The sequence below is a fragment of the Canis lupus genome, chromosome 1 (genome assembly GCF_048164855.1).
Source record: "Canis lupus baileyi chromosome 1, mCanLup2.hap1, whole genome shotgun sequence".
Taxonomy (NCBI): domain Eukaryota; kingdom Metazoa; phylum Chordata; class Mammalia; order Carnivora; family Canidae; genus Canis; species Canis lupus.
The window spans coordinates 119,398,298-119,426,048 of record NC_132838.1 but is presented as its reverse complement, the minus strand read 5'-3'; the positions used below and the strand labels follow the sequence as shown (position 1 = coordinate 119,426,048).

The 27,751-nt window shown below is 65.0% G+C and overlaps 2 protein-coding genes across 7 annotated transcripts; one reads left to right on the top strand and one right to left on the bottom strand.

Moving 5' to 3' along the window:
• On the top strand, positions 1–12,474 carry LRP3 (LDL receptor related protein 3). Of its 3 annotated transcripts, none has more exons than XM_072782353.1 (7): positions 1–110; positions 1,758–1,805; positions 6,170–6,308; positions 7,622–7,836; positions 8,211–9,327; positions 10,243–10,375; positions 11,768–12,474. In XM_072782353.1, exons 1-7 carry the CDS (start codon positions 38–40, stop codon positions 11,804–11,806), a joined length of 1,764 nt encoding a protein of 587 aa, XP_072638454.1. In that variant the 5' UTR covers positions 1–37; the 3' UTR covers positions 11,807–12,474. The 3 variants fall into 3 exon arrangements, with proteins under 3 accessions (XP_072638454.1, XP_072638433.1, XP_072638444.1); XM_072782332.1 differs by lacking the exon at positions 11,768–12,474 and adding an exon at positions 10,575–11,229; XM_072782343.1 differs by lacking the exons at positions 1–110; positions 11,768–12,474 and adding exons at positions 486–974; positions 10,575–11,229.
• On the bottom strand, positions 12,410–27,363 carry SLC7A10 (solute carrier family 7 member 10). Of its 4 annotated transcripts, none has more exons than XM_072782375.1 (11): positions 27,155–27,363; positions 17,615–17,819; positions 15,967–16,118; positions 15,666–15,791; positions 15,445–15,598; positions 14,643–14,766; positions 14,459–14,562; positions 14,009–14,105; positions 13,673–13,822; positions 12,866–12,984; positions 12,410–12,630 (listed from the first exon to the last, which is right to left on the bottom strand). In XM_072782375.1, exons 1-11 carry the CDS (start codon positions 27,291–27,293, stop codon positions 12,489–12,491), a joined length of 1,512 nt encoding a protein of 503 aa, XP_072638476.1. In that variant the 5' UTR covers positions 27,294–27,363; the 3' UTR covers positions 12,410–12,488. The 4 variants fall into 4 exon arrangements, with proteins under 4 accessions (XP_072638476.1, XP_072638460.1, XP_072638465.1 ...); XM_072782359.1 differs by having other exon boundaries at positions 12,866–13,043; positions 27,155–27,358; XM_072782364.1 differs by lacking the exon at positions 27,155–27,363 and adding an exon at positions 20,312–20,459 and having other exon boundaries at positions 12,866–13,043.
• Between the last annotated feature and the right edge of the window lie 388 nt (positions 27,364–27,751).

Genomic DNA, 27,751 nt, shown 5'->3' with positions numbered 1-27,751 from the left:
AGCCGCAGCCGGAGCCGCAGGCGGGGGCCGGGCCGGCATGGAGCAGCGCGCGGCCGCGGGGCCGGAGGGGGCGCCGGGCGCCCGGGCGCAGCTGGCCGTCGTCTGCCTGGGTGAGTGGGCCTCGCCGCCCCCCGCCCCCCGCCCCGCGCCCCTCGCCCCGCCCCGGCCCGCGCCCTGGGGGGTCCCCGGGCGGCCGAGCCCCGCGGCCCCGCGCCCGCCCCCCCCCCCCCCCCCCCGCCCGCCGCCGGGAGCAGCGCGGGGCCGGGCCTGGCGGGGATGCGGCCTCCCGGCTGCGGACAAAGGCGAGGCGGGCGGGTCTGCGGGCGGGCGCCGCCTCCTCCCTGCCTGGGGACCCGGGGCGGGGGCGGGGGCGGCAGGAGGCGGCCTGGCCGCGCCGCCCGCCCGTCTTCCCTTTGTGTCCCTTGGCCCCGGGGCGGCCTGCGCAGCCCCCATGCTGGGTCCCCGGGAGGGCCCGTGCAGCTCCGTGGCCCCGTGTCAGGGAGAGGGCAAGAAAGGAGTTAAATCCTCAAGCCACATGGCTCCTTTATTTACCACGATGAAGGAGGGAGGCCATTATCGGAGCTTGGGGTCATTAGGGGACACCCTACCGGGTCACTAGGGAAGATGCTTTCAGCTCAGCAGGTTTGCTTGAAGCTGCTGAAACGACACAGTGGAAAAGAAACCTGTCAGGGCCAAGCTGCATGCACCCTCTTCTGCAGGGAGCTCTGGGTCTTGCCTCACATGTGGGAGAGTCTAGTAAGGGCTGGGGACCCCCCTCCTGCAGAGCGCCCACTGCCCAGCCCCTTCGTGGTCACGCGCTCTGGACTCTGAGCTGCTCCGTGCTGGTGAGCGGGGCCGGAGGACGGGCCCTTCGGGCACCCCAAGGCCCTCTCCACCCAGATGGGGCTTGGGCTCTGCCTAGCAGAACCTGGGGGTGTTTTCAGAGGGGACATCTGCCCCTGCATCCTCACCAGGTGGGTGCTGACCCTGCAGGGATGCTCTCTGCCTCCCTTGGCATCCTTGATGTTGGAGGGAACGGGGGTACCCTGAACCCCAGGAAGTCGAGTTTGCCCATAGTCTCCTCCTGGTCCTGTAAACCCCTGCAGGAAAGCACTAGGTGAAAGCAAAGGGCAAACCCCATGGAGGCGGCCACTCGATGGGGTGGGTGGCAGGAGAGTTCTTTGCGTCTCTTCTCAAGGTCAGCGTGGCACTGCGGGGTGGACCTTGAATCCTGCTAACTGTGCATCCCTGTGGAATGGGGGAGTCACCTACTCCCTCCCTCCCTGGCTGCCCGTAGACCAGGTGGCTGTCAAGGCCCCTCAGAGGGATTCCTCCAAGTGGTAGGGGCCCCTCTGAAGGCAGGGCCCTTGTCCCGGCCGAACCAGAGTGGTCCACACACGAGTCCCCGAGCTGGAGGGGGGAGACGGAAACACACCCCTCCTACATGGGGTAAAATTCCCGGGCGTGGGGAGCAGCAGGAGTGGCCAGTGCAGCCAAGCTTGTGCCCTGGCTCTCTTTGGGAGAGGGTGGTGGGTCCTGAGACCCTCGAGGGTCCTCCCCTGTGCCCCTGCCAGCAGGACCCGGTAGAGTGGAAGTCTCTGGCGATGCTCTGGGCCGTGCCCCGTGGGATGAAGGGAACCAGCCTGGAGTTGGGCTGCGATGTCCTGTGCCCATCGAGGGCCGCGGTTGGCCCAGGGCAGGTGTCTGGGCCCCCAGAGCCACCGCCCCCCACTGACTCCTCTTTGTATCTCCTGCAGTGAACATCGTTCTCACCGGGCGGCTCAGCAGCGCGGTTCCTGCCTTAGGTGAGTAGACGCTTCCCTTTCCTGCCTTGCGTCCTGCTCTTCTGGTTTCGTGACCTCTAAGCACAGGCCTCTGGGACCTGTCCACCCCTGGGGTCAGCTCGCCTCTTTCAACCTCAGTCCTTGTGCATTTTTTTCCTGCATCACAAAGGCGCCATTTGGCTGCGGGCAAGCTTACACCTCCCTGAGTCTCAGTTTCCTTTTCTGCAAAATGGGTGCAATAACAGGGGCTACCTCAGAGCCTGGTCATTAGAGTCAAATGGGCAGATGAGCCAAGGTGCTCAGCGTGACAATGACGCACGGTGGCTTAATGCCACTAGCAAACTGTCACAGGTGCAGTGTAATTGGTGGATTGGGCTTCCGGTAGGCCGTGGGGTTCCCCGAGGCCACGAGGCACCGTGGGATGCCTGCCTGTTTTAAAGTTATACCTGGGATTTTGCTGCTAAAGGTGTGACTGAGGAGGGGTAACACCCCACAGGGGCCACAGGGGGCCAGGCCAGAGCCTTTACTGGAGTTTCCACGGGAAAGGCAAGCAGGACAGGGCACACGGTCAGGCGTGGCCAGAGTGAATAGTTCTGGCTGGCTTGGGGCTACAGGGTGGTCTCCGGTTGCCTGGTACCTGGCCCTGGGATGACCCAGGGCGGCAGAAATACTGGCTTGGCCTGCAGATTCGAGAAGAAGGTGGCCCAGCCTGGGTTCCGCTGGTCCGTCCGAGCAAGCCCCGGTCCAGGCAAGCTGGTGTGCAGGAGAGATTAACTGCGTGGCTGATGTCTCGGCCTTGAGACTCGTGGCTGCCCACGGGATCGAGGAAACACAGTTGGAACTCCACCCCATTCCTCCTGCTGTCAGAGCGGGTCCAAGCATCCACAGCCGTCTCCGTGCTCGGGCCCCGTGCCAGGCACATGGAAGGCTGGCAGGAGTGGGAGGGGTGACCGAGGCCGTCAAGAGTGTCGGTGCTTCGCTGAGGGCACTGCCACGGGGAAGCCCCAGCCCTCCTGGCCCTGGGGCCCCCGGGAGACATCTGAGAAGGGCCTCAGGGAGCTGGGGAGAACGTGGGGTCTCCAGGGCGGGGGGCCTGTGACTTGTGTGCTGTCTGCTGTGCTGCCCACGGGCCTGGAGGCGCCTGGGGTCTCTAATTCTGCTCAGGACCTCGTAGCAGAAAGCCGCAGAGGCTGGCTCAGGGAGAGGGTCCTCTGCTGGCCACGGTCATGGGAGGGGGAGGCCCTGGGCCCACAGAGGACGGGCTTATCCCGTGTGGCTCCTAGGCTCCCCCCCCACCCCACGATTGTCCCTGCACATCAACTCCTCCAGCCTCCTCTGCTGACGCAGCTGGCCCAGGGCCCCGACTTACTCAGCACCAAGCCCTCCCCAGCGCTGCCTGGTGTCCTGGCCCCACGGCCACCTGCCCCGTGTCCCCATCCCAGTTTCCTGGAGGAGACTGGCCCCGCCGGGGCCAGGGTCTGTCTGTGGCCATGGAAGGGAGTGGGCAGGAGGGGGACGGGGGTGTCAGGCCTTACGGATGGGAGCCCCCCGCGAGCCCTCCTGCGGCTGTGGTGGGTGTCTGCTGCATGCCTGTGTCCCAGGTTTAGAAGGTGATGCTCCAGGGACGAGCCTCACTCATAGTCAGGGAGGGGAAGACAGCCATGCTCTTAGCCAGCATCCCCGTTGTTCGTAGCAGGGCCCACGTCGCCCAGCTTCACGTGGGGCCACCGTTCACATCGCGGTGCAGGTGGAGGTCGGGGGCCTAGCTCTCCCGGAGTCTAGCTCTACCCCCTGGCATTGCCAAGGGGAGTGGAGCCCGGCTTCCGGCGGCCTGGGGTGACCGCTCAGACACCCCTGAGGGCCCAGCTGACGGGCTGGAGACGTCACAGGGGTCTGCCTTCCAGCCCCCGGACTGGGGCCGATGCCCCACGTCCCACAGCCCAGACTTGGGGCTCGGCCGTGTGGCTGCTGTGACGCCAGCGCCCGTGAGCCTGGACAGCGCCTTGAGGCTGCTTCCCCCTCCCCCGGCAGCCTCCCCCGAGGCCTGGGGAGGTGGGGGGGGCTCCTGGCTCCCTGTCCTGTAGTTCCAGCCGGTAGGTTATCTAGACTATCGATTGCTCTGGAAACCGGATCTGCAAACTGTGCTCCACCAGGCCTTGCTCATGCTTCCTCGGGAGTATTTTGTGACTCTTTGGACCAGGAAGGAAGGGCGCTCGCTGGTCTGAAAGTGCTCGGTCATCCTCGGCCCCCTGGAGCAGGCCACCTCGGCCCGAGGGCAAGCGGCCTTCTGCCGGAGGGAACACAGGTCCCCCCCAGCCAAAGCCCCCAAACACCCCCAAACCCTATCCTGCAGACACACAGCCCCCCCGGCACCCTCCCCCGCCGCCCATCATCACACACCCTGTCAGAGCCTCACTCCGCAGGCGTCCCCCCCTTCGCCCCCCACCCCAGGAATGCCTGCCTAGGACGGCCTCTTTCCTCGGATTTCCCGACCACCCTCTGAGACCAGCAGCACCCACGGACTCCATTTTACTGATGGACCCGGTGACCCACCTAAGGTGGAGCGGGGTGCCTGGCAGTGCGGGCCCCGGGACCTGGGAGGCCTCTCCCCACCTGTGCCCGGATCCCGGGGTGGGGGGCGAGGCTGCCCTCACAGACAGGCCTGGGGCTGGTGGCCTGAGCTGCTGACACCACCGGGCTCAAGGCTGGAGCTCCCAGCGGCCCGCATGGACCCTGCCCTCGTTCCTGCTCCCCGTGCACTCGGCGCTGCAGAGAGCATGACCTCCGCGCCCCTGCTTGGGGAAGAGCAAACTGCGTGCTGTCGCTGCCCCTCTGGGGGAACTTCGGGGGCAGCCCTGGGGATTGCTCAGGGGGAGGCTGTTTGGGGGAACATGGTGTCAGGGGCTTTGTGGGGACGTCAGGCATCTGCTCCTGACTTGGCTGCTGGTCCGAGAGCCAGGCTGCCTGGCCCTGGAAAGTGGGGCGGGACGTACGTCTAGAAGAGTATCCGGCTGGGGCAGGTGATGCCTGCAGGATTCACGGGGGAGGAACCTGGCCTTTCTGAGTGTTTGGTCTCTCTGAGGAAGGCCTCCCGGCCAGGGGAGGTGTGAAGGTGTGACAGGCCCTGCTTTGCCCCGGGCCCTGTCCTAGGGTCTCAGGGGCCAGGACAACAAAGGGTGGCTCCTGACTCGGGGTTGACCGTGTGCTTTGGAGATTTGACGTGGGAGGGAGGATACACCCCGGCCGTGCTAGGCTCTTCCTGCCTGTGAACCCCCAGCACCATCCAGCACCATCTAGCAGGAGAGGCCTCCCCTGGGTTTCATAACCTCACACCTCGCAGGTCCCCGGGTCAGCACTGAGGGTCCCTGTGAGGTCCACCAAGCCAGTGGCCTCATGTGTCAGAGGGAAGGGGCTCTTGTCCTTCCCCTCCTGGGTGCTCTTATTGCTCCTGTTTCAGGGGTGAGAAATCTGAAATCCCCGGGCTGGCCCTCCAGGCCACATTGGGTGCCAGGCAGAGAAGCCTGGCTGGTGCCTTGCTGACCAGGGACCCTTGGGGGCTCTGATGGCAGTTCGAGGGTGGCCAGGCTTGTTTTAGGGTCAAGTGTGGGTGTTTCTTTTCTAGTCCTTTGCTGCTTTCGTGAGCTGTGGGTGGGGGTTTTCACGGCCCTGGTAGTCACAGTGTTGGATCACCTGGACCTCCCTGGTCACTGCGCCGCTGAGTCCTAAGAGCATGTGAGGCAGCTGGAGGACTTCACTCTCTTTTCTGCAGCTGTGCAGTGTGGGGTCCCAGGGAGTCTTGTTGAGAGCCAGCAGAGGGACCCTGGCTTCCGGGGGCAAGGTAGAAGGTGCCAGGCAGTGGGAGAGTGAGGAGGTGGTGTCACTGGCCTCAGTTTCTCCATCTGTATAACAGACCCTGCCTTTGCCACAGGCTGTTGTGAGGATGTGACGAGGCGGTGTGGTGAAGGGCTGCAGGGGCAGGGAGGGGCGGGTGCGGTCCAGGGCAGAGGCCTTGCCTGGGCCCAGGAAGGCCTAGGGCTGCAGAATTCTCCACTGAGTTGAGGCCCTGAGGCCAAGAGGCTGCCCCTTGGAGGTGCCAAGGGGACTGCTGGTGGGCTCATTCCCAGCCCTGCCGGGAATGGGGGTAAGACCTACGCTCTGGTGCACCCAGTGGGGTTGGGGACCAAGGCTGCCCCAGTCCTGCTGGGTCCTTGGCCCCCCACGCACACGCCAATGAAGTCTTGAGTCTGGCCATGGCCACCCTTGTCTGGCCTTGATCCCACCCCGGGGAAGGCTCGCACTCAGGCCACGGGGGGCTCGCGTGCACCCCGCACCTCACTTCCTACCCAAAGGGGAGGCCAGCACGTCTCAGGCTCCTCTCCCGACAGCTGCCTGCAGCGGGAAGCTAGAGCAGCACACAGAGCGGCGTGGTGTCATCTACAGCCCGGCCTGGCCCCTCAACTACCCTCCGGGAACCAACTGCAGCTGGTACATCCAGGGTGACCGTGGGGACATGATCACCATCAGGTAAGGGGACCCAGGGCATCAGAAGGAAACTCCGTGAGCCTGCACATGCGGCATAAGTGTGTGTGTGTGTGTGAGTGTGCATGTGAAATGGTGCATGTGCGTGAGTGCGTGTGTGAGCAGGTGCAGAGGGCACGTGTGTGAGCAGATGCTTACGTGTGTGAGCACGTGCATGTGCATGAGCACATGTATGAAGAGGTACAGAGGGCAGATGTGTAAGTACGTGTGTGTCTGTGTGTGCACATGTGTGAGCATGTGAGTGTGCCCAGCTCCCCAGGTGTCTGTGGGCCCCTGTGGCTGGCCGCCCCGCCTGCTGAACCTCCCCTGTGTCAGCTTCTCTCGTGGGCCCTGGGGGGGTCTCCGTCAGCCCCGCCAGGGGGAGGAGCCCTGGGGACTGGTGGGCGTGCTCCAGCCGGCTCCGAGGTGGCGGAGGTGTTTTCTCCGTCCTGCAGGGGGGGCTGGGGGGCTAGGGGCCAGGCCAGAGGCCAGAGCAGGGCTTCCCGGGGGGCCTCAGGAGGAGCCCACGTAGGAGCCCAGGGCAGAGGGAGCTGAGGTGGCCAGATAGTGGAGCTGAGTCTGGAACCGCTTGCCGGGGGTGGCCGGGGGGTACCTGGCCGGGGCGCCACTGTCCTACATGCCAAAGCCTAGAACACTCAGGTAGTCCTGGCTCCAAACCACAGGGACATGATGGGCACCAGCAGGGTCTGTCCTGGTGTCTCTGCCCGTTTCCCTGTGGCCACAGGGCCGTGGCTGTCAGGCCCGCTCTCTTCAAAGACTCCACTCTTGCCGGCCGCTTCTGGTCTACTCGCTGGTCCTGTGGCCTGCTGGCCCCACAGCCTGGGCCTGGCGGGCCCAGCATCCATTTCTCCCCAGATGACAAGCTGTCACCCAGCTGCAGGCTTGGCCAGCCCCGGGCGCGTGTACTCCCTCAGCCTGTGAGCCCGTGCTGGGTCTCTCCCAGCACACTCCGCGTGGAGGGATCTGGACCCCCGGGGCTTGCCCTTCCAGGGGGAGTGTGGGGGGAAGGAACTGCCCCTGCTGGAGCTTCTGACTCCCCCTCCACTTTGGCTTTGGGGCGGGCACTGCGTGTGCCGATAAAGGGCAGGAAGGGACCAGGTGAGGCCTTCGCAGGGCTTCGACGGGGCTGTCCAGTTGCTCCGGTTCTTCGTGTGGCAGCAGGGGTCCCCCTGAGGGGCCTGGAGTGGAGGAGTGGGGGCCCCCGGGGCCGGCCACCCTTGCCACGCACGAGCCCGGGTCCGCGGGCTCCCTGCCCGCCTGCCCACAGCCGCCGTCCTCGTTCCCCTCTGCCCCCGCAGCTTCCGCAACTTCGATGTGGAGGAGTCCCACCAGTGCTCCCTGGACTGGCTCATGCTGGGCCCAGCGGCGCCGCCCCGCCAGGAGGCCTTCCGGCTCTGCGGCTCGGCCATCCCCCCTGCCTTCATCTCCGCCCGGGACCACGTCTGGATCTTCTTCCACTCGGACGCCTCCAGCTCGGGCCAGGCCCAGGGCTTCCGTCTGTCCTACATCCGAGGTGAGGTGGGCAGCGGGGTGGGCAGCGCAGCAGGGCCCCGGGCAGCGCCCTCTCCTGGTCTCCCCCAGCAGCCCCGAGGGGCGGGGGGCCTGGGATGGGTCAGGTGGCCGCCTCAGGGTGCCCTGAAGCCCCTCCAGCTCACTGACCCCACTTCCCAGACTTGGCTAGAGTGGGCGGCTCGCCCCTCACCCTTGGCTCAAGTCAGGGACAATCCCACCCCAGCATTTGAGGGGTGGTTGCCCCTGGGGAGGCCATAGAGAGGCCCCGCAGAGGCCCCGCGGGGACAGGGGGGCCACCCTGCCTGCTCCTGGCCCGGCTGTGCCCCGGAGGGAGGCTGGGCTCCCCCTGAGCATCCCCCCCTTCTCCATGCGCAGGGAAGCTGGGCCAGGCGTCCTGCCAGGCCGACGAGTTCCGCTGTGACAACGGCAAGTGCCTGCCGGGCCCGTGGCAGTGCAACACCGTGGACGAGTGCGGCGACGGCTCGGACGAGGGCAACTGCTCGGCGCCCGCGTCGGAGCCTCCGGGCAGCCTGTGCCCCGGGGGCACCTTCCCCTGCAGCGGGGCGCGCTCCACGCGCTGCCTGCCGGCCGAGCGGCGCTGCGACGGCTCGCAGGACTGCGGGGACGGCTCCGACGAGGCGGGCTGCCCCGACCTGGCGTGCGGCCGGCGGCTGGGCAGCTTCTACGGCTCCTTCGCGTCCCCGGACCTGTTCGGCGCGGCGCGCGGGCCGTCGGACCTGCACTGCACGTGGCTGGTGGACACGCAGGACCCGCGGCGCGTGCTGCTGCAGCTGGAGCTGCGCCTGGGCTACGACGACTACGTGCAGGTGTACGAGGGCCTGGGCGAGCGCGGCGACCGCCTGCTGCAGACCCTGTCCTACCGCAGCAACCACCGGCCCGTGAGCCTGGAGGCCGCGCAGGGCCGCCTCACCGTGGCCTACCACGCGCGCGCCCGCAGCGCCGGCCACGGCTTCAACGCCACCTACCAGGTGAAGGGCTACTGCCTCCCGTGGGAGCAGCCGTGCGGCAGCAGCGGCGACGGGGCGGCGGGCGACGCGGGCGAGCAGGGCTGCTTCTCCGAGCCGCAGCGCTGCGACGGCTGGTGGCACTGCGCCAGCGGCCGCGACGAGCAGGGCTGCCCCGCCTGCCCGCCCGACCAGTACCCCTGCGAGGGGGGCAGCGGCCTGTGCTACGCGCCCGCCGACCGCTGCAACAACCAGAAGAGCTGCCCCGACGGCGCCGACGAGAAGAACTGCTTCTCCTGCCAGCCGGGCACCTTCCACTGCGGCACCAACCTGTGCATTTTCGAGACGTGGCGCTGCGACGGCCAGGAGGACTGCCAGGACGGCAGTGACGAGCACGGCTGCCTGGCGGCGGTGCCGCGGAAGGTCATCACGGCGGCGCTCATCGGCAGCCTGGTGTGCGGCCTGCTGCTCGTCATCGCCCTGGGCTGCGCCTTCAAGCTCTACTCGCTGCGCACCCAGGAGTACAGGTGGGCGGGCGCGCCCCGGGTCGGGGCCGCGGCTCCCCCCAGCCCCCCCCGCCCTCCCCCCGCCCCGCTCAGGCCGTGCACGCGTGCGCTTCCCCGCGCGTCCCGGGAGGTCGCGGCGGGGGCGGGGCCTGGGAGACGCCGGGGCGGGGCCTGCGGGGGAGCCTAGTGGAGGGACGGGGCCTGGGGGCGGGGCCTGCCGGTGGCTGGAGGCGGGGCCTGCGGGGGGCCTGGGAGCGGGGCGGGGCGGGGCCTGCGGGCGAGCCTGGGGGCAGGGCGGGGCCTGGGCGGCTAGGGGCGGGGCCTGGGAGAAGCCTGGGGCGGGGCCTGTGGGGCTGGGGGCGGGGCCTGCGGGGGCGGGGCCTGGGTGGCTAGGGGCGGGGCCTGGGGAAGCCTGGGGCGGGGCCTGTGGGGCTGGGGGCGGGGCCTAGGCGGCTAGGGGAAGGGGCCTGGGAGAAGCCTGGGGGCGGAGCGGGTCCTGCTGGGGAGCCTCGGGGCGGGGCGGGGCCTGCGGGGGCGAGGGACGGGGCTGGAAGGGGCAGGGCCTGGGGCTAGGGGGCGGGGCCTGCGGGGAGTTTAGGGAAGGGGCGGGGCCTGGGGGCGGGGGCCTGGGAGAAACCTGGGGTCGGAGCGGGTCCTGCGGGGGACTGGGGGCTGGGCGGGGCCTGCTGGGCTGGAGGCGGGGCCTTCGGGGCGGGGCCTGGAGCTAGGGGGAGGGCCCTGCGGGGAGCCTAGGGGAGGGGCGGGGCCTGCCGGTGGCTGGAGGCGGGCCTGCGGGGGGCCTGGGAGAAGCCTGGGGCGGGGCCTGCGGGGGCGGGGCCTGCGGGGAGCCCCGGGGAGGGGCGCGGCCTGGGGCAGGCCCGTGTGCCGTCCCCGCCAGCCCTGCCAAGCTGCCTTCCTGGGTCTCGCTGCCTTCAGGGCCTTCGAGACCCAGATGACGCGCCTGGAGGCCGAGTTTGTGCGGCGGGAGGCACCCCCGTCCTACGGGCAGCTCATCGCACAGGGCCTCATCCCGCCGGTGGAGGACTTCCCCGTCTACAGTGCATCCCAGGTGAGCGCCAGGGGGCGAGACCCCCGGGGACGCCCAGACGGGCAGACCCCGGGCCCGGGTCAGACGGTGCACGGGCCAAGGGCCGAGGGAGCGGGAGGAGAGGCCCGGGCAGGGTGCGGTGGGGGGGCGCGGCCAGGCTGGGGGAACAGGTCGGCCCGGGGGGTGCTGAGCCCCGCCCCCCGCGGCTCCCGGTCCCCAGGCCTCGGTGCTGCAGAACCTCCGCACAGCCATGCGGCGACAGATGCGCCGGCACGCCTCCCGCCGCGGGCCCTCCCGCCGCCGCCTGGGCCGCCTCTGGAACCGGCTCTTTCACCGGCCGCGGGCGCCGCGGGGACAGATCCCGCTGCTGACGGCCGCTCGCACCTCGCAGACGGTGCTGGGCGACGGGCTCCTCCAGCCTGCGCCAGGGACCAGCCCGGACGCCCCCGCACCCCGTACGGACTCGGGCAGCCCCGCGGCAGCCGCGGATGGGCCCCCCAGCGCCCCGGGCCGGGCGCCAGAAGTGGGATCTGCCGGGCCGCCCCCCTCGGGCCTGCGGGACCCGGGCTGCAGGCGGGGGGACAAGGACAGAAAAGCCTGCAGGGACCCTCCCGGGGACAGCCCGGCCCCCGCGGACATGCCTCGGGAGCCCTGCCCGGCCCAGGACCCTCAGCCCGCGGCTCCCACTGCCAGCAGCACCCTGGGCCCCCACGCACCAGAGCCACCGGGTGTCTGCAGGAGCCCCCCGCCACCCTGCTCCCCAACGTTGGAGGCCAGCGACGATGAGGCCCTGCTGGTCTGCTGACCCGCCGGCCTGCTGGTGACCGCCACAGCCCCGCTTTGTAACCAGGGAATACACAGTCGTTTCTACCCTGCCTCCGCGTCCTTCTTTCTTCCCGAGAGGCTGCCCAGAAGCCCCGCCGGCTTGCGGCACCGCACCCCCAGCCCTGGCGGGCACGGCGGGCGCGGGCTGTCGGGGCTGGAGCCACGGGGAAGTGGAGTCAGGAGCTCCTCTGCAGGCACCCACTGGGTGCCTCACTCTCCTCCCCCACCTCCGTTCTGGGAGTCCAGTTCCAGGGAAGCAGGAGGGCTAGGGCAAGGCTCTCTGGAGTGTTTTCCGTGGCTTCTCACTTCATTCACCCTCCGGGGCGCCAGAGCTGTGCCCGACTGCACAGGACGGCGGGTGTGACGGAGCCAGTCCAGGGGGGGCCCTGTGCTGGTGCTCAGCCCTCCTCCCATCCCCCAGCCAGCCCGGAGGGGCAGGCGAGGAGGCTTCCGGCCCATCCTCATGCCTGCCGTGTCAGCATGGGCCTGGCCGGGCAGATGCCCTTCGCCCTCTGGCTGCAAGCTTAATCTGGGCATGAGGGCTGGGAATGTGGGCACAGGGTAGAGAAAGCCCATGGTCTCTTGCAGGCCCTGAGGCCCCCAACCCCTCCCGGGAGATGCTGCTAGAAGCTTCCTCAGGAGATAGTGGCCGAGCACCGACTAACAGTGGCCAGATCCATCCTGTTCTGCCTCAGGCTCTCAGTTTCCCCTGTAAAGCAGGGTGAAGCCATGGGCCCCCAAGTCTTGACGCTCATTCTACGGAGATTTATGGGGGGAAAGGCAGCTCCAGCAGAAACGCCTAGGCCCTCCCGGGTGGCTGAGCCTTGGGCTGGCATTGCGGGTCCCCGGGAGGGGCACACCAGGTGTCTCCCAATCCCGGTGTCCTTTTGGGGCAGGGCTGGCTCTGGACCCCACAAGGGAGAGAGGGAGTGCCTGGCTCACGGGGCAGAGCCCCCAGATGCCAGAGGCCTCCTGCGGCGCCTGCTGAGCCACTTTGGCAGCCAGCACCAAGCCAGCCCCATCAAGTCATGCCCACCAGGGACTCACCTGAGACAAGCACACCACCCACCAGCCCCGTTTTATTCATAGACCTTTTCAGGAAAAGCGAGTGGGGCGGTGCTGACAGGGAGCCCCGTCCACATCTGCGGGGGTCCCCCTTGGCATAGGCCTTAAAAGAGTCGGATCTCTTTTTTTTTTTCCAAGACAAAACAAAAACAAAAACAAAAAACCCAAAACAAAAAAACACAACTTATTTTGCAAAAACACCTCCTCAATAAACAACATGTAAACAGAAACAGCTGCTTTAGGTTCACCAATGTCTCACTGTGTCTTCAAGGGCTTGTCCGTGGCAGGCAGCGGGGAGGACTGGCAGGGGCTGTTTTCTTCCTCCTCGGGGGCCTCCTGGGGGTAGACCACGAAACACAGCTCCTGGCCCCAGCGTGTCATGGACTCTGAGGACAGATGGACAAACAGATAGACCTTGGGTCTGACCCTGTGGGGCAGGGGTCCTCGGGGAGTTGCTCCCTTTGGTTGGATTCTGGACACTGGACCACCTCCTGGGGACACTTCCGGTGGCAGCTGGACCCTGATACCACCGCAGCTGCGGGGAGGCCCTGCCCCAGGGCAAGCCCCCGAGAGGGGACGCACTCCGACGCCCACCACCTTGGGGAGGCGGCCCCGGCTCACCTGTGAGTCTGTGCACACACTTTGGTTTGCTTCTCCAGAAGACCCCCAGGAAGAAAACAGGCACCCCAGTGAGGATGATGATCACGCCGACCCCACACACCATGGGCTCCGAGATGAAGCTGAAGACCAGTAGGAATGCCCAGAAAACCAAGTACGCGACAGGGACGAGGAGGTTCACCTGGGGATCAGCCAGCCAGAGGGCCAATGGCGTGGGACCTTCCCTGGGCTCTCCTGCTCCACCACCCCGTGAGGGTGACAGGGTCCTAGGTGCCTCCCACCCTCTCCTGGGAGCTGAGGCTTGAGGGTCCCCCTCTGGCAGCAGCCCAACATGCTAGAAGCCAGCTCATGGGATGGCTGATTTGTCAAACGACTTATCAAAGTTACAGTGGCTCTGAGCTCCACACGGCAACTATGTGTCACTGGCTGCTTGCATCTGACTCTCTCCCTATATCTCTTTTTTTTCTCTCTCTCTTTTTGGTGTTTCATATTTTTTCAGGCACTGAGCAGCACTTCTCCAGCTCCAGGATTTATATGCAGACACAATATTTGCATTTTGCTTAGTCTGGGCTCTGCTGTCCTTGTGTGCTCCTGGGATTCTCTGTGACCAGGAGCAAGCATCTTGGCCTCCTTTTCCTGTCCGTAAACTGGGAGTATCGAAAGCCCCCACCTCGTGGGGCGGACACGGGAGCTGAATAGGTCGGTATACACACAGCCCGGAGCAGGGCCCAATCGCTGTCATCACCTGCCCCCGGTACCCAGGTGACCTAAGGCGGGGGGACAGCCAGCCCGTCCTCCCCCGGGCCTCACCTTGATGGGCCTGTGGAGAGCTGGCCGCCTCCAGCGCAGCACGAGCAGGCCCAGGATGGTGACGCCGTAGCAGAGGTAGTTGATGAAGGACACATAGTTGATGAGCGTGTACGTGTCTCCCACAAGCATGATGATCGCTGTGGCCCCGCACTGGGAGAGGACCGGGCTGAGGGTGGCCTCCCACCTGCCTCCGTCAGCCCCGTGGGCCGCCCTGGGCCCGCCGGCTCGGGCCAAGAGGTTGGTGAGCCCCGGCCCTCCCTGCTCCCTCTGTGGCCTGCACCACCCTCCACCCCCGAGGGCCGGCTCCCGTCCCTGCCAGTTGGTCCCACGACTTACACAGACGAGGAGGGCAGGGATGGGGGTGCAGCGTCTGACGTGGATCATGGCCAGCAGGCCGGGCAGGTGCCCCTCTCGGGCCCCAGAGAAGCACAGTCTGGGACAGAGATGGGGGCGGGAGCGTGAGCCCGGCCTTGGGTGTCCCGCCAACCAGCTCCCGGACCTCAGCTCCAGACCCGATGTCCCCCTGGAGCTGTCACCTCCGGCCCCTGCCTTCTCCGGGCCCCAGGAGCCCCACCGGGCACTTCTTCCCCACCTAGTCCCGCCTCCTTTTTGCTTTCTGTACCTCAGAGCGGGGGTCGGACTCCTGTCACTGGGGAGCTCATTGTCCCAGCTTCAGCTGGGACCCACCGGGCGGGATCTGACTTCCTCCGGCCCCTGGCGCTGATCATGAGCACCAGGGCTACCTGCCTTGCCTCACCTTGACCACCCCTTTCCCCATCCGGTCACCTGGAGGAGGTGAACAGGTAGCCATTGATCCCTCCAAAAGTGGAAAGTGCCACGGAGACGGGCATGACCCAAGAAAAGTAGCCCAGCAGCTTCTCCCCGAAGGTCTGAGTGGGCACAGAAGAGAGGTGGTGCATGAGGCAGGGCGGGGTGGGCGGGAGGCAGGCACAGGTGGGACCCCACTCACCACAGCCACTGCGTTAGAGGACAGCAGCTCCTGGGGCGACATGGCCGTGAAGTAGGCGATGTTGGTGAAGGTGTACACAAAGGTCACCAGTGGGATGGAGATGACAATGGCACGAGGTAGGTTCCTGGGGGCAGCAGTGGGTAGGTTCCTGGTCAGTGGCAGCCCCCGGGGTTGCGGGGAGACTGGGAGGCAGCGCCCGGAGGACCCAGCACAGGAACGCTTTGAGTCTCCAGCTCCTGGGTCTGCTGTGGGCCCTGGGACAGGTAAGGGGCACCACTGCCATCTCCCTGCGGCCCCCCTGGGCCCCAGTCTGGGCACAGACTGGTGGAGGAAGGGCCGCATCAAACCCTGGGGGGGCAGGTCTAGTGCTGGCACAGGAAGAGAAAAGCACATCCAGGCCCAATCGGCCTTGCAGATCCTTGAAAAGTGCCCCTAGGGCCCAGTCCCTAGACCCGGGGTCCCCTGGGGCTGCCCTATCTGCGCCAGCCCCAGCTGCGACTGGTCACTGTTGGGACCCCCCGCTGAGCATCAGCTGGAGCCGTGGGCTTTGTCCCTGGGGGCCGTGTTGTGTGCACGTGTACACATTTTGGTCAAATGCAAACCGCCGGGTCCATTGACAGTGGGACAATGACACTCCGTGTTTCTGAGGCCCGGCAAGGGGCCACGACACGGCTGTGTGGGGCGGGGCCAGGCTGCAGCACGAGGGTCCCGGCAGCGGGCTGAGCCCCGGGAGGCAGCAGGTCTGTGCAGGGAGGTGCCTCTCCCGCCCCCTTCCCGGGGCCCGGCTGGCCATCCCACCCACTTTCGAGGGTCAACCAGCTCCTCCGTGACGTAGTTGAGGAAGTTCCAGCCGCTGAAGGCAAAGGAGCCCTGGAGGAAGGCCAAGGCCAGGTGACCCACGGACGGTGTCATCCAGAAGTCAAAGGCATTGCTGGGCCTCAGCTCCTCGAAGCGCCCTGGGGGTCCAGAGGTCAAGGGTCAGTGTCGCCCCCGGCCCCTCGCACGGCCCCACCCCGGCCCTACCTTGGAAGATCTGGACAAAGCCCACGCCAATGATGAGGGACAGGGCCAGCAGCTTCCCGCCGGTGAAGATGTCCTGGATGCGTGTGGCCCAGCGCACGCTGGAGCTGTTCACCCACGTCAGGAGCACTGGGGAGGGATGGAGAGTGCGCGGGTGGCCCCCAGGCCAGTGCAGCCCGGGCTGCAGGAGGCGGCCCCTGGGGCTAAGCTCACAGGAGGGACCCCCACCCCCCACCCCAGTCCTCCCACACGGGCCAGGGAGCCGGGGCCAGGGAGCCGGTGCGGGCCCAAGGCGGGCACTCACTCAGGCAGGCCATGGAGAGGGCGCGGGAGGCCGCGGCCGGGGGGATGCAGTTGGGGAACACGGGCTGCAGCACGTAGTTCGAGAAGGTCATGGAGATGACAGCCAGGCTGGTGGGGTACATGATGAGGACCGCGCTCCAGAGCAGCAGGAAGCTGGAACGAGCCAGGGCCCGACTGGCACAGGCATCCCGCACCCCCGCCCCGGCCCAGGTGTGGGAGCGGGGCTGCCCCCCCAGAGCCCGGCGTGGGCGCTCCATGCCAGCTTCGGTCCGGCTGTCGGGGTCTCTGCTCGAATAAGGGGCTTTTTCAACAGGGACAGCAGTCAGCACGGTTGACAGCTCCAGGCTGCCCTTGGGTGGGTGTCGAAAAGGACTTGGGACCCAGCCCCCTTTGGAACAGCCGCCCAGCTCATGCCGCAGGCTGTTCCCTGAGCTGGGGTGGGCTGTCCCGGGGCCTGGAGTCACGGCTCAGGCCCCCTCCCTCCCTCTCCCCTTCTTCTCCCGTATTCTTTCCACCACACAGCACAATTCTCCCGCTTTCTCAGGTCCCAGGCCCCTTTGAGGGCCGGCTCCCCAGAGCAGAGCGTTCATGGACACGCCCGCACCCACCACACACCCCATCTTCCACTACCCTGCCCGTTAAGGGCCCCGAACCACATCCCTCAGAAGCAAATTTTGTATATTTTAGCCTAGACTTTTCCTCTGAGCTCCAGACACCCTCCCCTCAAGGCCCGACTAGACCATCTCCCCAGATAGGCCACAGACCCCACCAGCACGGCAACCTTACCCCCAAACCTCTCCTCCCCGAAACTGCCATCAGGGAGCTTACCCAATGGGAAACTGGGGTCACCCTCTGCGGCCCCTCAGGCCCCACTGGCCACCACATCCTCCGGATTTAGGCTGCTGCATGATTCTGGGATCTTCCCACACCTTTATCCAGGCCCTCGGCACAGCTCGGCTGGGTAACTGCAGTAGCTCGGACCCCCTCCCGCCCCCGGGCTGCCCCAGCGCCTCCCAGGCCTGGCGTGGACCACGGATCCGACGCCCTCTGGCCACACCAGCTAGATTGGGCCCACGCTCCAAGACTTGGTGCAAATGTGAAGGCAAACGGAAGCCTTCCCTCGGTGGTGGCACCCCATTCTCTTGGCCGCTGGGCCGCGGCCCTCGTGCGCAGCCTCAAAGCAGGGATCTCTTGCCCCCCTCAGAGGGGGCTCTCTCCCTTCTGCACTACAATTTGACAACAGGGATGGATCTTTTAACCCTGGTCCTGAGCACACAGTAGGTGCTCAGCTACTGTTTACCCTGAATAAAAGAACGCTGGGGAGCTATTTAAAGGGGTGCCCTTGGAGGTCACTGGTAGGAATTTTATGCACCCCTCTTACACACATGTGGGTTTATAAAGTCGAGGCTGCTCTTGGCCTACTGCGAGCATCACCCCGGTGGGGAGTAGGAAGCACAGAGAGGTCAAGGGGCCGGCTGGAGTGTCCTGCCCACCCTGGCCTTGGAAGGCTGCCCAACACCCCCACCCCCTTTCCTCCATCCACCCCATGGCCTCCCTGAGATGTGAGAAGAAGAGGAAATTGAAGTCCAGCACCCAAGTGGCCCTCGATTCCAGATTGCCGTCCCCTCCCCCTGGGGCCCCACACTCACCCGGCCAGGCCCCCGAAGATCTCGGTGACATAGGCGTAGTCTCCACCAGACTTGGGGATGGCGACGCCCAGCTCCGCGTAGCAGAGGGAGCCCAGGGCAGTGACGCCTCCACCCAGGACCCAGACGAAGAGGGCCAGACCCACAGAGCCTGAGTGCTCCAGGACCCCCTTGGGGGAGATGAAGATGCCGGAGCCGATGATGTTCCCTGGGTGGGGGGAGGTGGGGGGAGATGGGGAGCCATCAGGTCGGGGGCCCCCTTAGCAGCCCTGCCGTCTCCCAGATGCTATAGCGAAGAAGGGAAGCCCGGCTGCTCCCAGGAGGAGGAGGAGGAGGAGGAGGAGGAGAGGGGAGGTGGGCCTGGAGGCCTGGCGATGCCCCGAGCTGCCTCCGACCCTGTGCATCCCACTCTGGGCCCGTGATCTCCCCTTCCCCAGGCCCTGGCGTGGGAGGGGGCACCCCGTCCGCCCAATTTAGGAGGTGAGTCCTCTTCTCAGGGCATCTGTCCCCGGCTTACTCCCACCAGGTGGACCAGCACGAGGAGGGGGCTCCGCCGCCTGAGCGGTGGCAGGGTGGCAGCACTCTGTGCACCCCCAAGGGGCCCGGGCTCAGGCCGCGGTGGCCACCTCTTCTCCTTCCAACCTGCCGGCCAGAGCTGGCCACCTGAAGCAAGACCTTGACCATAACCTCTTCTGCTACCTCTCCATTGCCTGAAGTCCACACTCGGGGAGCGGCACCGCCTCCATGCAGCTCTCCTGACCGTGCCTTGATCCCATGGGGTCCTCCTCCCACTTGCCAGCCCCATGACTCCCCAGACCCTGCCCCATGCCCGATCTTCTCTCTCCCCTGTCCCTAAAAGGGAACCTGCTTCCTGGGCTCCTCCCTGACCTAGGACCCAGGCTGCAGCTGCAGGCTCAGAAGAGAACGTGTTTCCTGGCACCATTGAAATGTTTCAGGTCCTGGGAGAGGGCCAGCGGGGTGAAGGGGAGGAACGGGTGCATTTTCAGGGCTGGGGGTAGGTCAGCAGCCATCACGGGAGGAATGGGGTGGGCAATGCCAGGCTGGCAGCGACTGGGCCAGGGCGGTCTGGATAAGACGGCCTCTCCCATGAGACAGCCCCGGGGAGGCGGAGAGGAGTCACTGCTCTCATCCCAGGACCACAGCGGGGAAACCCCAGCTGGGGCTCAGGTCATGTCTCAAGGTCTGTCTGTGCACGAGGTTTTGGTGAGGATTCAGCAAGATACCACATAGGTGTATGTGGATGTACTTTGCATCTTGCTTAATTCTTTTTTTTTTTAGATTTTCTGTATTTATTCATGAGAGACACAGATGGAGAGGCAGAGACACAGGCAGAGGGAGCAGCAGGCTCCCTGCGGGGAGCCCGAGGTGGGACTTGACCCTGGTACCCCGGGATCACGCCCTGAGCCGAAGGCAGACGCTCAACCCCTGAGCCACCCAGGGGCCCTCTTTGCGTGATTCTGTGTGCTGCCTGCAACCGCACCTGCTCGCCCCCCATCCCCCAGCACACAGTAGGTGCTCAACACACATCTGTGCACGAATGGCCCAATGCCCAAAGTGGCACCAGTGTCCTGACACGAAGGACTGATTCCCTCATCTGTGAAGCGGGGGCAGTGTCTCTACTCGGCTCTCCGGGAGGGGCACTGCAGGGAGGCAGGGAGGGTGGTCAGCCTCTGAGGCTCGGACGTGCGTGGAATCTGCCCTGGTCACAGGGGGCTGACTCTGAGTCTTGAGGAGTGTGGTGTGTGTCGGGGGGGTGCTCCGCTGACGCACGGTGTCTGCGAATGCTCGGTCCAAAAGCTCACAGGGCCAAGCTGTGGTCTGCAGAGTAGGTCCTCAGGGTGAGCAAGACTGAGTGCCCAGTGAGCTGTGAGCTCCCTGGCAGGGAGGGCAAAAAGGGCCATGTTCTGGGTGACCTAGGTCTCACCATCTGTGCAAACAAATTAGGTCACGTCGTTGGTGGTCTGCAAGACCTGCCCGAGAGGAAATAATCCCAGAATGCCCAGGCCACTTGAATAAAAAAGCCACACTGTTAGGAGCTTGGGGCTCAGTCCCTCGACGGGATGACCCCACCTGCCCGGTCCCTCTGAGGAGCGCACACCCGTGGAGGCGGAGCCGGCCTGCTCCACCTGCCAGGCCCACAGGCGGGTCTGGCCAAGGACACCGCTGTGGCTGCCAATCTGCATGCATTCCTTGTCCACGGGGCTACCCCCCACCCCGCCCCCGGCCGACACAGATTTCCAGTCTGGACGGCCATGGTGCCCACTTGGTTTTCAAGTCACATCCCAGGAGCCCTAAATACATCCAGATAAGGACGAGAGAATTCCTGTCCCCCAGCCCCCCAGAGGTAAGCGGAGCCCCGGGCCTGCTTCCAGGGGGAGAGGGGTCACCTCCATGACCCGCGCTGGGGGCCTGGGGCCTGGGTCGGCTTTCTCAAGCGAGGGTCTTTGAGTTTGCTCTATCCGGCAACTGAGCCTCTGTTCTCAGGGCTTGGTGGAGTGGGATTTGCCAAAAGCCAGTGAGGTTGGAAGCCAGCGGGGGCTGGGTGGCCTTGGAAGAAGCTGGGTGCATTCAGGCTGGGGGCATCCAGGGACCCGAGCAACCCAGCCCACGGGGACCCCGGCGCTGTCTACAGTTCAGCACGGCAGGGCCTCGTGGGCGCAGCCCTTGGGGAAGCCACACCTGCGTCTTGTCCTCCCAGGCTGGGGTCTGAAAGGGACCTGTCGCTCGCCCGTGCCCAGGAGCTGGAGACTGCGATGCTGGCACCGGGGGATGGGCCGGGGATCATCACTGTTTGGACACAAGGCCTCAGCCTACAGCACACGACTTCCCCCCACGTGGCTCCAAGGGACGTGTGTGCCAGCGGGTGTCTCTGAGGTCCTCTCCTTCTGGGCCTGGGCAGCCTCTAAGCAGCTGCCCCAGGTTTGTGCCCGAGAGTGGCAGAAAACCCCATCGGAGTCCACTGGCTGCTCCGAGGACCACGTGGGCTGGGTGGGGCCCCGCCAGGAGCCCTGGGGCCGTGGGCTTGGGTGAGCGGGGCGGGCAGGGGGCAGGGAGGGGGACGCCGGGGACACGGGTGGGGGCCTCGGCATCTGAACGATTACAGGGGGCCTGGAGAGGGGACCGCGGGGCGGGGAGGGGTGCAGCCCGGGGACTGACCACCGCGGGCGGGAGAAATGCAGCTTCCAAGGCCTCCACGGACCCAGCCACCCGGGGCAAGGCTGCTCCGTGGTCCTTGCGGGTCCCCGGCCGCGGGGTGCAGGCTCCAGCACAGGTGGGTGAGGAAGTGAGCCCCCGCCGCCGGGGGGCCCCCCTTCAGGCTCCTCCCACCGTCTTCCCTGGGCCCACTGGGTGGCTTTTATCACATTAAGATGTTTGGCCTGATGGGGCTTACCCGGCTCCGGAGGAACGAAGAAAGGGCCATTGTTCTCCTGGCCCTTGCGGTGTGCGCTGACCTATTTCTGGGAGGCAGTGGCTGACCGTGGAGGTCGCCAGGGTGCACGGTGGAGGTCGTGTTGGCGGGAGGCGCCAGCTGCCCTCGGGGCGCATGGGGGGGACGTACAGTCTGATTTGGAGGGGGGCGGGGAGGGGGGAGCAGGGAAGTCCTGCCAGGCCAGGCTGCTGGCTCCAGCCCTCATCACCAGAAGCACTGTCAGGAGTCGGCTGTGTGACCTCGGGCCAGGGCTGCCCTTCTGGGCCTCAGTTTCCCCTTTTGCGAGGGAGGGCCACCGAGCTAGGGGGCAGCAGAGGGCAGCTTCGCCCCTGAATTTAGCAGAGGCTCCGCTGGGCAGGGCAGACACATCCTGCACACGGGCTCAGGGGTCCCCGGCCCCCACTGCGACAGGTGTCTCCCCAGCTCGGAAGCTGCATCCCCTCCAGGAAGCCCTTCCTGGCCTCCCACCTCGGTCCCTGTCTCCTGGGCCCTGGCCCAACCCCGTGGTCCCTGGGAGATGGCCAGGAAGTGATTCTCTATTTGCCACCTGCATGGGCGCTGCGTTCCCAGAGGCTGTGTCCTGGCCGGCTGAGGTCAGAAGCCCGAGTCCCCCCAACGGACAGAGAACCCACGGGGCCCGAGTCATCTACATACGCCTTGCCCAATGGTGGCCCACAATGGGGGTTCTTCCTGTCACACTGGCCTGCTGGCCTGACAGAGGGTGCCCGGCCTGATCGGGGGCTGGCCATAGGCCCAGCCTTCTTCCTTTGCTCTGGGCAGCGAGTCCCAGCACCTCCCCATTAGGATACGACACATGAGGCCTCAGGGAGAGAGCTCCAAATTCCCATCAGTAGGTCCCCAGGGCCATAGACAGAGGTGCTAGTGGAGAACCCCCAGATCTGGGTTCGAGTCCCAGATCCCGCATGGCTGGGGTGGGGGTGCTGTGGATAAGATACTTGGGGTCCCTGAGCCTTCTTGTCGGTCAAGTGGGGAGATGAGACCGTGATGCGGGCATGCTCCCACCCTGCTTGGCACATCGGAGGCCCCAGGGAGTGCTTATGGATCTCTCTCTGGTCATGCATCTTGGAGAGACCCTGGGGCACCCAATCTGGCCTTTGGAGTCCTGACCCCAACATGCGGGGGTCAGCGGCCAGAGCTGTGCTCTGGGGGCTCTGTGTCCCCCGGGGTGAAGCCCATGCCTCCAAACACACACACGTCCTTAACGAGCATATGTCAGGCACCCCCCCAGGGAGACAGAAGTGCCTATGGAGGTTCCACTCCAGGGAGGTGAGTGGGGATGCCCCCAGGACATGACGAATTGCCAAGTGGCCTGCGTGCACCTCCGGCCTAACCCACTTTTCCTTTCAAGAGAGGGATGAGCAGGAGTGTGGAGCTCTCGGCCTGGCTCAGCCCAGTGCCACCTGCCTAGCAAACTTCGCCTGGACCCAGTCTCCAGGCTGAGTCAAGGTCGCCCGTGAGCTCCACCCTGCCAGATCCAACCGCCCACCCCCAGACTGCACCTTACCTGCCTCATCGGTGGCATCTGGCAGGTGGATCCCTTCCTCCACACTCAGCCTCCTGGCCCTCCTCCCACCGTGCTGGCTGCGGACGCCTCTACTGGCCCTTCTCTTTCCTGACTTCCAGAGGTTGGGTGCCCGTGGTGCAGTCCTGGGGCCTCTGCCCCTTTCCTTCCACACTCCTCCCCTTGGAGGCCTCGTCCAGTCCCCCAGCATCTACGGCAACTCCCAAGTGTATATGCCTAGCACGGACCTCCTCCCCGAATGAGACCTGGATATCCACCTAATTCCTCAACAAATAGGCATCTCAAATTTTACATGTTCAAAATGAGACCCCTGACTTTCAACCCTTTGCCCTCCACCCTCCCGCCCTAGAACCTATTCCTCTCAGTCCTTCCAGATCAGTAAACAGCACACCGGGCCCCCAGATGCTCAGGCCCATGGCTGGGCTCTCGCTCAACTCTTCTCTTTCTCCCACATCTCACACCCAGTTCATCACAAATCCTGTGGCTTCATCTTCCAAACACATCTAGAACTGAACATCCCCTCAGCACCTCACTGCCACCACCCTGCTCTGAGCCATCATCTTCTCTGACCCAAGTACCCTCCTGCCCAGACTTGCTGCTTCTACCCACAGCTTTTTTCCCACAGTGAGCCCCATCCCATGCCATCCTATCCATCTCATCCCATCCTGTCCCATCCCATCCCATCCCATTCCATCCCATCCATCCTATCCCATCCCATCATATCCATCCTATTCCATCCCATCTCATACCCTATCCCATCCCATATCCTATCTCTTCCCATTCATCCTATTCCATCACATCCTATCCCATTCCATCCATCCCATCCCACGCCATCCAACCTATCGCATTCCATCGCATCCCATCCTATCCCATCCCATATCCTATCCCATCCCATCCCACCTATTCTATCCCATTCCATCCCATCTCATCTCACCTCATGCCATCCTGTCCCATCCCATCTTATTCATCTCATCCTATCATATCCATCCTATCCATCCCATTCCATCCTATATCCCATCCCATCCCATCCCATCCCATCGCTATTCTGCTCAAAGCCCTCTCCCATCTTACAAAGAGAAAAAGGCAAAAGCCCACACAAACTGGCCCCATCCCACTCGTGACTCGTCTCCTATCTACCATCCTCCCCGCCCTCCTATCCTAATTTACTTCACCTTAGCACTTATGATCCCATCGACTGAACATTCAGCTTGCATATCATTTGCTCTTTGATGCCCATGCTGGAATGTCAGCTCCAAGAGGACAGGGCTTTTGTCTGTCTCTGTGCCTGGCACCCTTCTGTACCTAACTGTTGAGTACATGAATGAGTGTGTCCAGTGGTGGCAGGCCCCGACCCTTATAGCCACAGTGGCCTCAGGCCCCAACGGGGGTCCCACCAAGGGCATCTGCATCTGGACTGGCTGTAGCCTCAGTCTGTTTCCTCATCTGTAAATCAGGGCTGTGAGACACAAACGTCTTTCTGGTTTTACATCTCCTCAGGGTCCCCGTGAGGAGGGGCCGGGCTCGAGGACAGGGCCATCCTCTGAGCGGCCCAGCCACCTCTGGCTCTGGAGACAATAGAGAGGGGTCTGGCCATGGTTGGATGAGCAGGGATTGGCTCCTAAGGAGATGGCATTCGTGACGCAGACCTCTGAGTCCCTAAACACACCGGAGTCTGGCACACAAACACCAGCATAGGCTGGATACCCACGTCGAAGGGAGAGAGTGGAAGACAGGACAGCCTGGTCAGCAGGTCCTGGGTGATTCCCGCTCTGCTGGACCTGGGCACGCCCATTCCTTGGATGTGGATTGGGAGAGGGAGCTGCCTGGGGTCCTTGAGTCAGGAGGAGAGATTCTTACATGCAGCCCTGGGTGGGGGTGGGGAGTCAGGGGAGATTTCCTTTTCCCTCTGTTTGTTCATCCCTCCATGGTAGAGTGGGGAGCTCAGCAAATCCCAACCTTCCCCCATCAAGAGCTCTGAATCCGGCCCCAATTTTGCCCAACCCCAGAACAGTATGCAGAAGGGCACTGCCTTGGAAGATTGGGTCCAAATCTGGTTCCAAATCCCAAGTCTACTGCTTGCAAAAGTGTCATGTAACTTCCAACCTCAGTTTCTATGCCTGTAAATGGGTATAAACACTCTCGTCTTACAAGGTGGGCACGAGAATCAAATGAGATAAAGAGAGAACGCGATTTCTTAATGTAATAAGAGGTGTTTTTCAGAATAGGTATTAGATGCAGCAGAGTCTTACGCAGGCCCTGCCCGGCTGGCCCCCGTTCCCCCGGGCTGGCCCGTTCCCCTCCAGGTGTGCTGGCTGGGGCCAGCAGGTGCTATTCTAAACACACTTCAGGTGGAGCCTTACCCCTTCCCCACCCCCCAAAGCCCTTCCGACGTTCCTTTCCTGAAAGCCCCACTCGTCCGCCTAGGACAGGGCATAGGACGCCAAGAAGGAGAATGACAGGATCGCCTGGGAGGGGCTCTTTGAAGTTTCGGAGATAGCAAGTGCAGGAGCTGGTAACAAGAAAGACTGTGGAGTAGACATAAAGTCCTCAAGGCTTTTAGAGCTAAAATATGACACTTGGGAGACTTATTTTTACGTCGGCCAGGTTCCCCAGGCAGGAGGGTGGGATGAGATGTGGGACGTGGACTCAGAACAGCGCATGGGGAGGGGGCGAGGTCTCCAGGGCAGTGCAGACCCTGACTCAGCCCACAGAGGCCTCCTCCCTCGTCTCCTGTCCCCTCTCCCCTTCTCTGTCTCCCGCCTGCTGGAATCCTTCAAAGCTCCCTAAGCAGGGTCGCAGGACCCCACCACTCAGTGCCCTACACTGGGGTCAGGTCTTCTGGGTTCTCTTCCTGAGTCTGCCACCCTTTGCCAAGTCACCTCTTGCCCCTGCTCGGCCTTCAAGGCCTGGAGGCCCGGGGAGCGGTGGACCTGGAACAGCAGGGATGGGCTACAGAGTGGGGGCGCTGCAAGAGCAGAGCTGGGGTGCATGAGACTATTCTTAGGGTCCTGCTGGCGGCATGTGATGGTGGAGCTAGCCTCCTCCACTCCCACCACCACCCCCAGGGCTCTCTTTCCAGGAGAGGGGAGCCAGCGGCCTGTACCTGACCTGACGTAGATGGGATGCGGGAGGACACAGAGTAGGAATACAGCTCAAGGATGGCCGCTTGGCCGAGACACCCGAGGAGGAGCTGTGTCTCTCCCGGCACCTTCCTGGCGCTGTAGCTGGCTCCAGACATGGCCAGCCTCCTGACTCCGTGGCCCATCCATCATGCGTGGGCTTCCCCTTCCTGGGGGCACACATCCTAGAGAGGGTGTGGGCCAGGGCAAGACTCTAACCAGTATCCTGGCCAAATCCCTGGCCAGGAGATAGCCAAGCAAGGAAGTCCTAGGCCAAGAAGGTCGCAGGAGCAGCTCCCAGAAGATTCCATTCCGAGGGCAAGTGGATGAGATAGGGGAGCTACCTGCACGGGGTTTGTGTTCTAGGGCAACTTTCAGTGTGAGTGGGGCAATGGCCAAGAGCCGGATCCCAGCCCTGGCTCAGGAGCTCCCAGTGTGGGGGCAGAGGAGGAGGTGAAGGCTCCAGTCTGCCCTCTGAGCCTCTTTCTCCATCTCCAGGGGTCTGAGGATGCGTGGGCAGCGGGTGCACAAGGAGACCCCACTGGCTGGGGAGAGAAAGACCTGGCAGGCAGTAGAATGAGGGCAGTCACGACCCCTCCATTCATCCGCCTAATCTTCGTCTCCTGGGACACAGGGGATGGAACAGACCACTCCCAGGAGGGTCTCTAAGGCACTTGGTGTGGACGCAGGTCTGGGTTACCTAGTTCCCAAGGTGTCAGCACTCACGACTCAGGCCTTGTCCCCTGAGCCCTCTGCCTACGCAGAAGCCCCCATATGGGGGCGAGACACATGGACCCATCCTCAGGTGGGGAAGATGGGGCCAAAGGCTACAGGTGCCTGTGGGGATCCCAGCCCACGAAGCAGGTGGCTTTTCTGCAGGTTTGGTATGCCCTCCCCATCGCCGGCTTCCCCGTCACTGACCGCTCCACTCTCTCCCCAGGATCCTGCCACCAAACTCTGCAATAGTTATATACCCTGAACCTATTTCCCCTCTGGGCTGGCTCTACCTACCTATCCAGTTTGCCCACGGGGTCTCCTGATTTGGGAGAATAATCCTCCACCCTGCATGGCGCCTGGACCCCACACGCAGTAGAGACTCACCTTGAGCCACAGCCCGGAACCTGGAGCCTTCACCTGGGACCCCCTATCCAGTCCCCATACTCACAGGGCTCCCCACTCCAGGCAGGGTCATAGTCCCCTCCCTTTCACGGAGCGCAGTTTGCCTTGCGGAACCCCGCAGCAGCGGAGGGACCCCCGCGGCCGATGGACCTGCACCAGGGCAGGTGCGCCTGGGAGGTGGGCCCGGGCAGGTGCGCCTGGGAGGTGGGCCCGAGCCGTCCTGCCGCCGCGGCTGGGGAGACTGGGCAGGTGCTCCGGGCATCCCCCCTCTCCCCCACCCTCTCCCCCCCCCCGCCCCCCGCCGCTCTCACCGATGATGATGGTGCAGGCGCTCAGCAGCCCGATCTCCTTCTTGAGCGCCACCCGCTCCGAGGCGCCGGGGCCGGGGCAGGGCGAGGGTGCGGGGCCGGGGTTCCCGCGCCCGCTCGGCTGCTGCGTGTGGCCGGCCATGTCGCTGTGCCGCCGCGTCCCCGCTCCCTGCGCTGCCCAGGCTGTCCGTCCGACCCGCCGCCGGTCCGTCGGTCCGTCCGTCTGTCCGAGCGCTCGCCGCCCTCGCAGCCCGGACAGCGCCCACAGGCGGGCGCATGCGCTGGCGCGGGGCCCGGACGCTGGGCCCCCGGCTGCGGGGTGGGGGGTGGGGGTGGGGGGTGGGGGGAGGGCCGGCGGGCAGCCCCCTCCCCCACCTCCCTTAAAGGGAACCGCCCCCACCCCCCTGCCTGGGAAGGCCCGAGAGGACTTGGGGCAGACCTGGAAGAACTCTCTAGCCCAGGAAGAGGGGCCTCCCCTGCCTGAGTTACATCTAGTCGTGGGGTGGGGGTGGGGGTGGGGGTGGGGGTGGGGGTGGGGGAGCGGGGCTCAAAGGCAAGGCCGTCCCTGCCCTGGAGGAGACTGAGGCAGCCGGCAGGAAT

What these genes read in the sequence shown, in the direction of transcription:
- LRP3 (XM_072782332.1), top strand. Translation starts at nt 38, where the DNA reads ATGGAGCAGCGCGCGGCCGCGGGGCCGGAGGGGGCGCCGGGCGCCCGG. An exon ending in GCTGGCCGTCGTCTGCCTGG is followed by an intron (nt 111 to 1,757) that starts GTGAGTGGGCCT and finishes TATCTCCTGCAG; the next exon opens with TGAACATCGTTCTCACCGGG. An exon ending in CTGCGCACCCAGGAGTACAG is followed by an intron (nt 9,328 to 10,242) that starts GTGGGCGGGCGC and finishes CGCTGCCTTCAG; the next exon opens with GGCCTTCGAGACCCAGATGA.
- SLC7A10 (XM_072782359.1), bottom strand. Translation starts at nt 27,293, where the DNA reads ATGGCCGGCCACACGCAGCAGCCGAGCGGGCGCGGGAACCCCGGCCCC. An exon ending in CTTTGTCCAGATCTTCCAAG is followed by an intron (nt 15,599 to 15,665) that starts GTAGGGCCGGGG and finishes CTGGACCCCCAG; the next exon opens with GGCGCTTCGAGGAGCTGAGG. An exon ending in CCTCTAACGCAGTGGCTGTG is followed by an intron (nt 14,563 to 14,642) that starts GTGAGTGGGGTC and finishes GTGCCCACTCAG; the next exon opens with ACCTTCGGGGAGAAGCTGCT.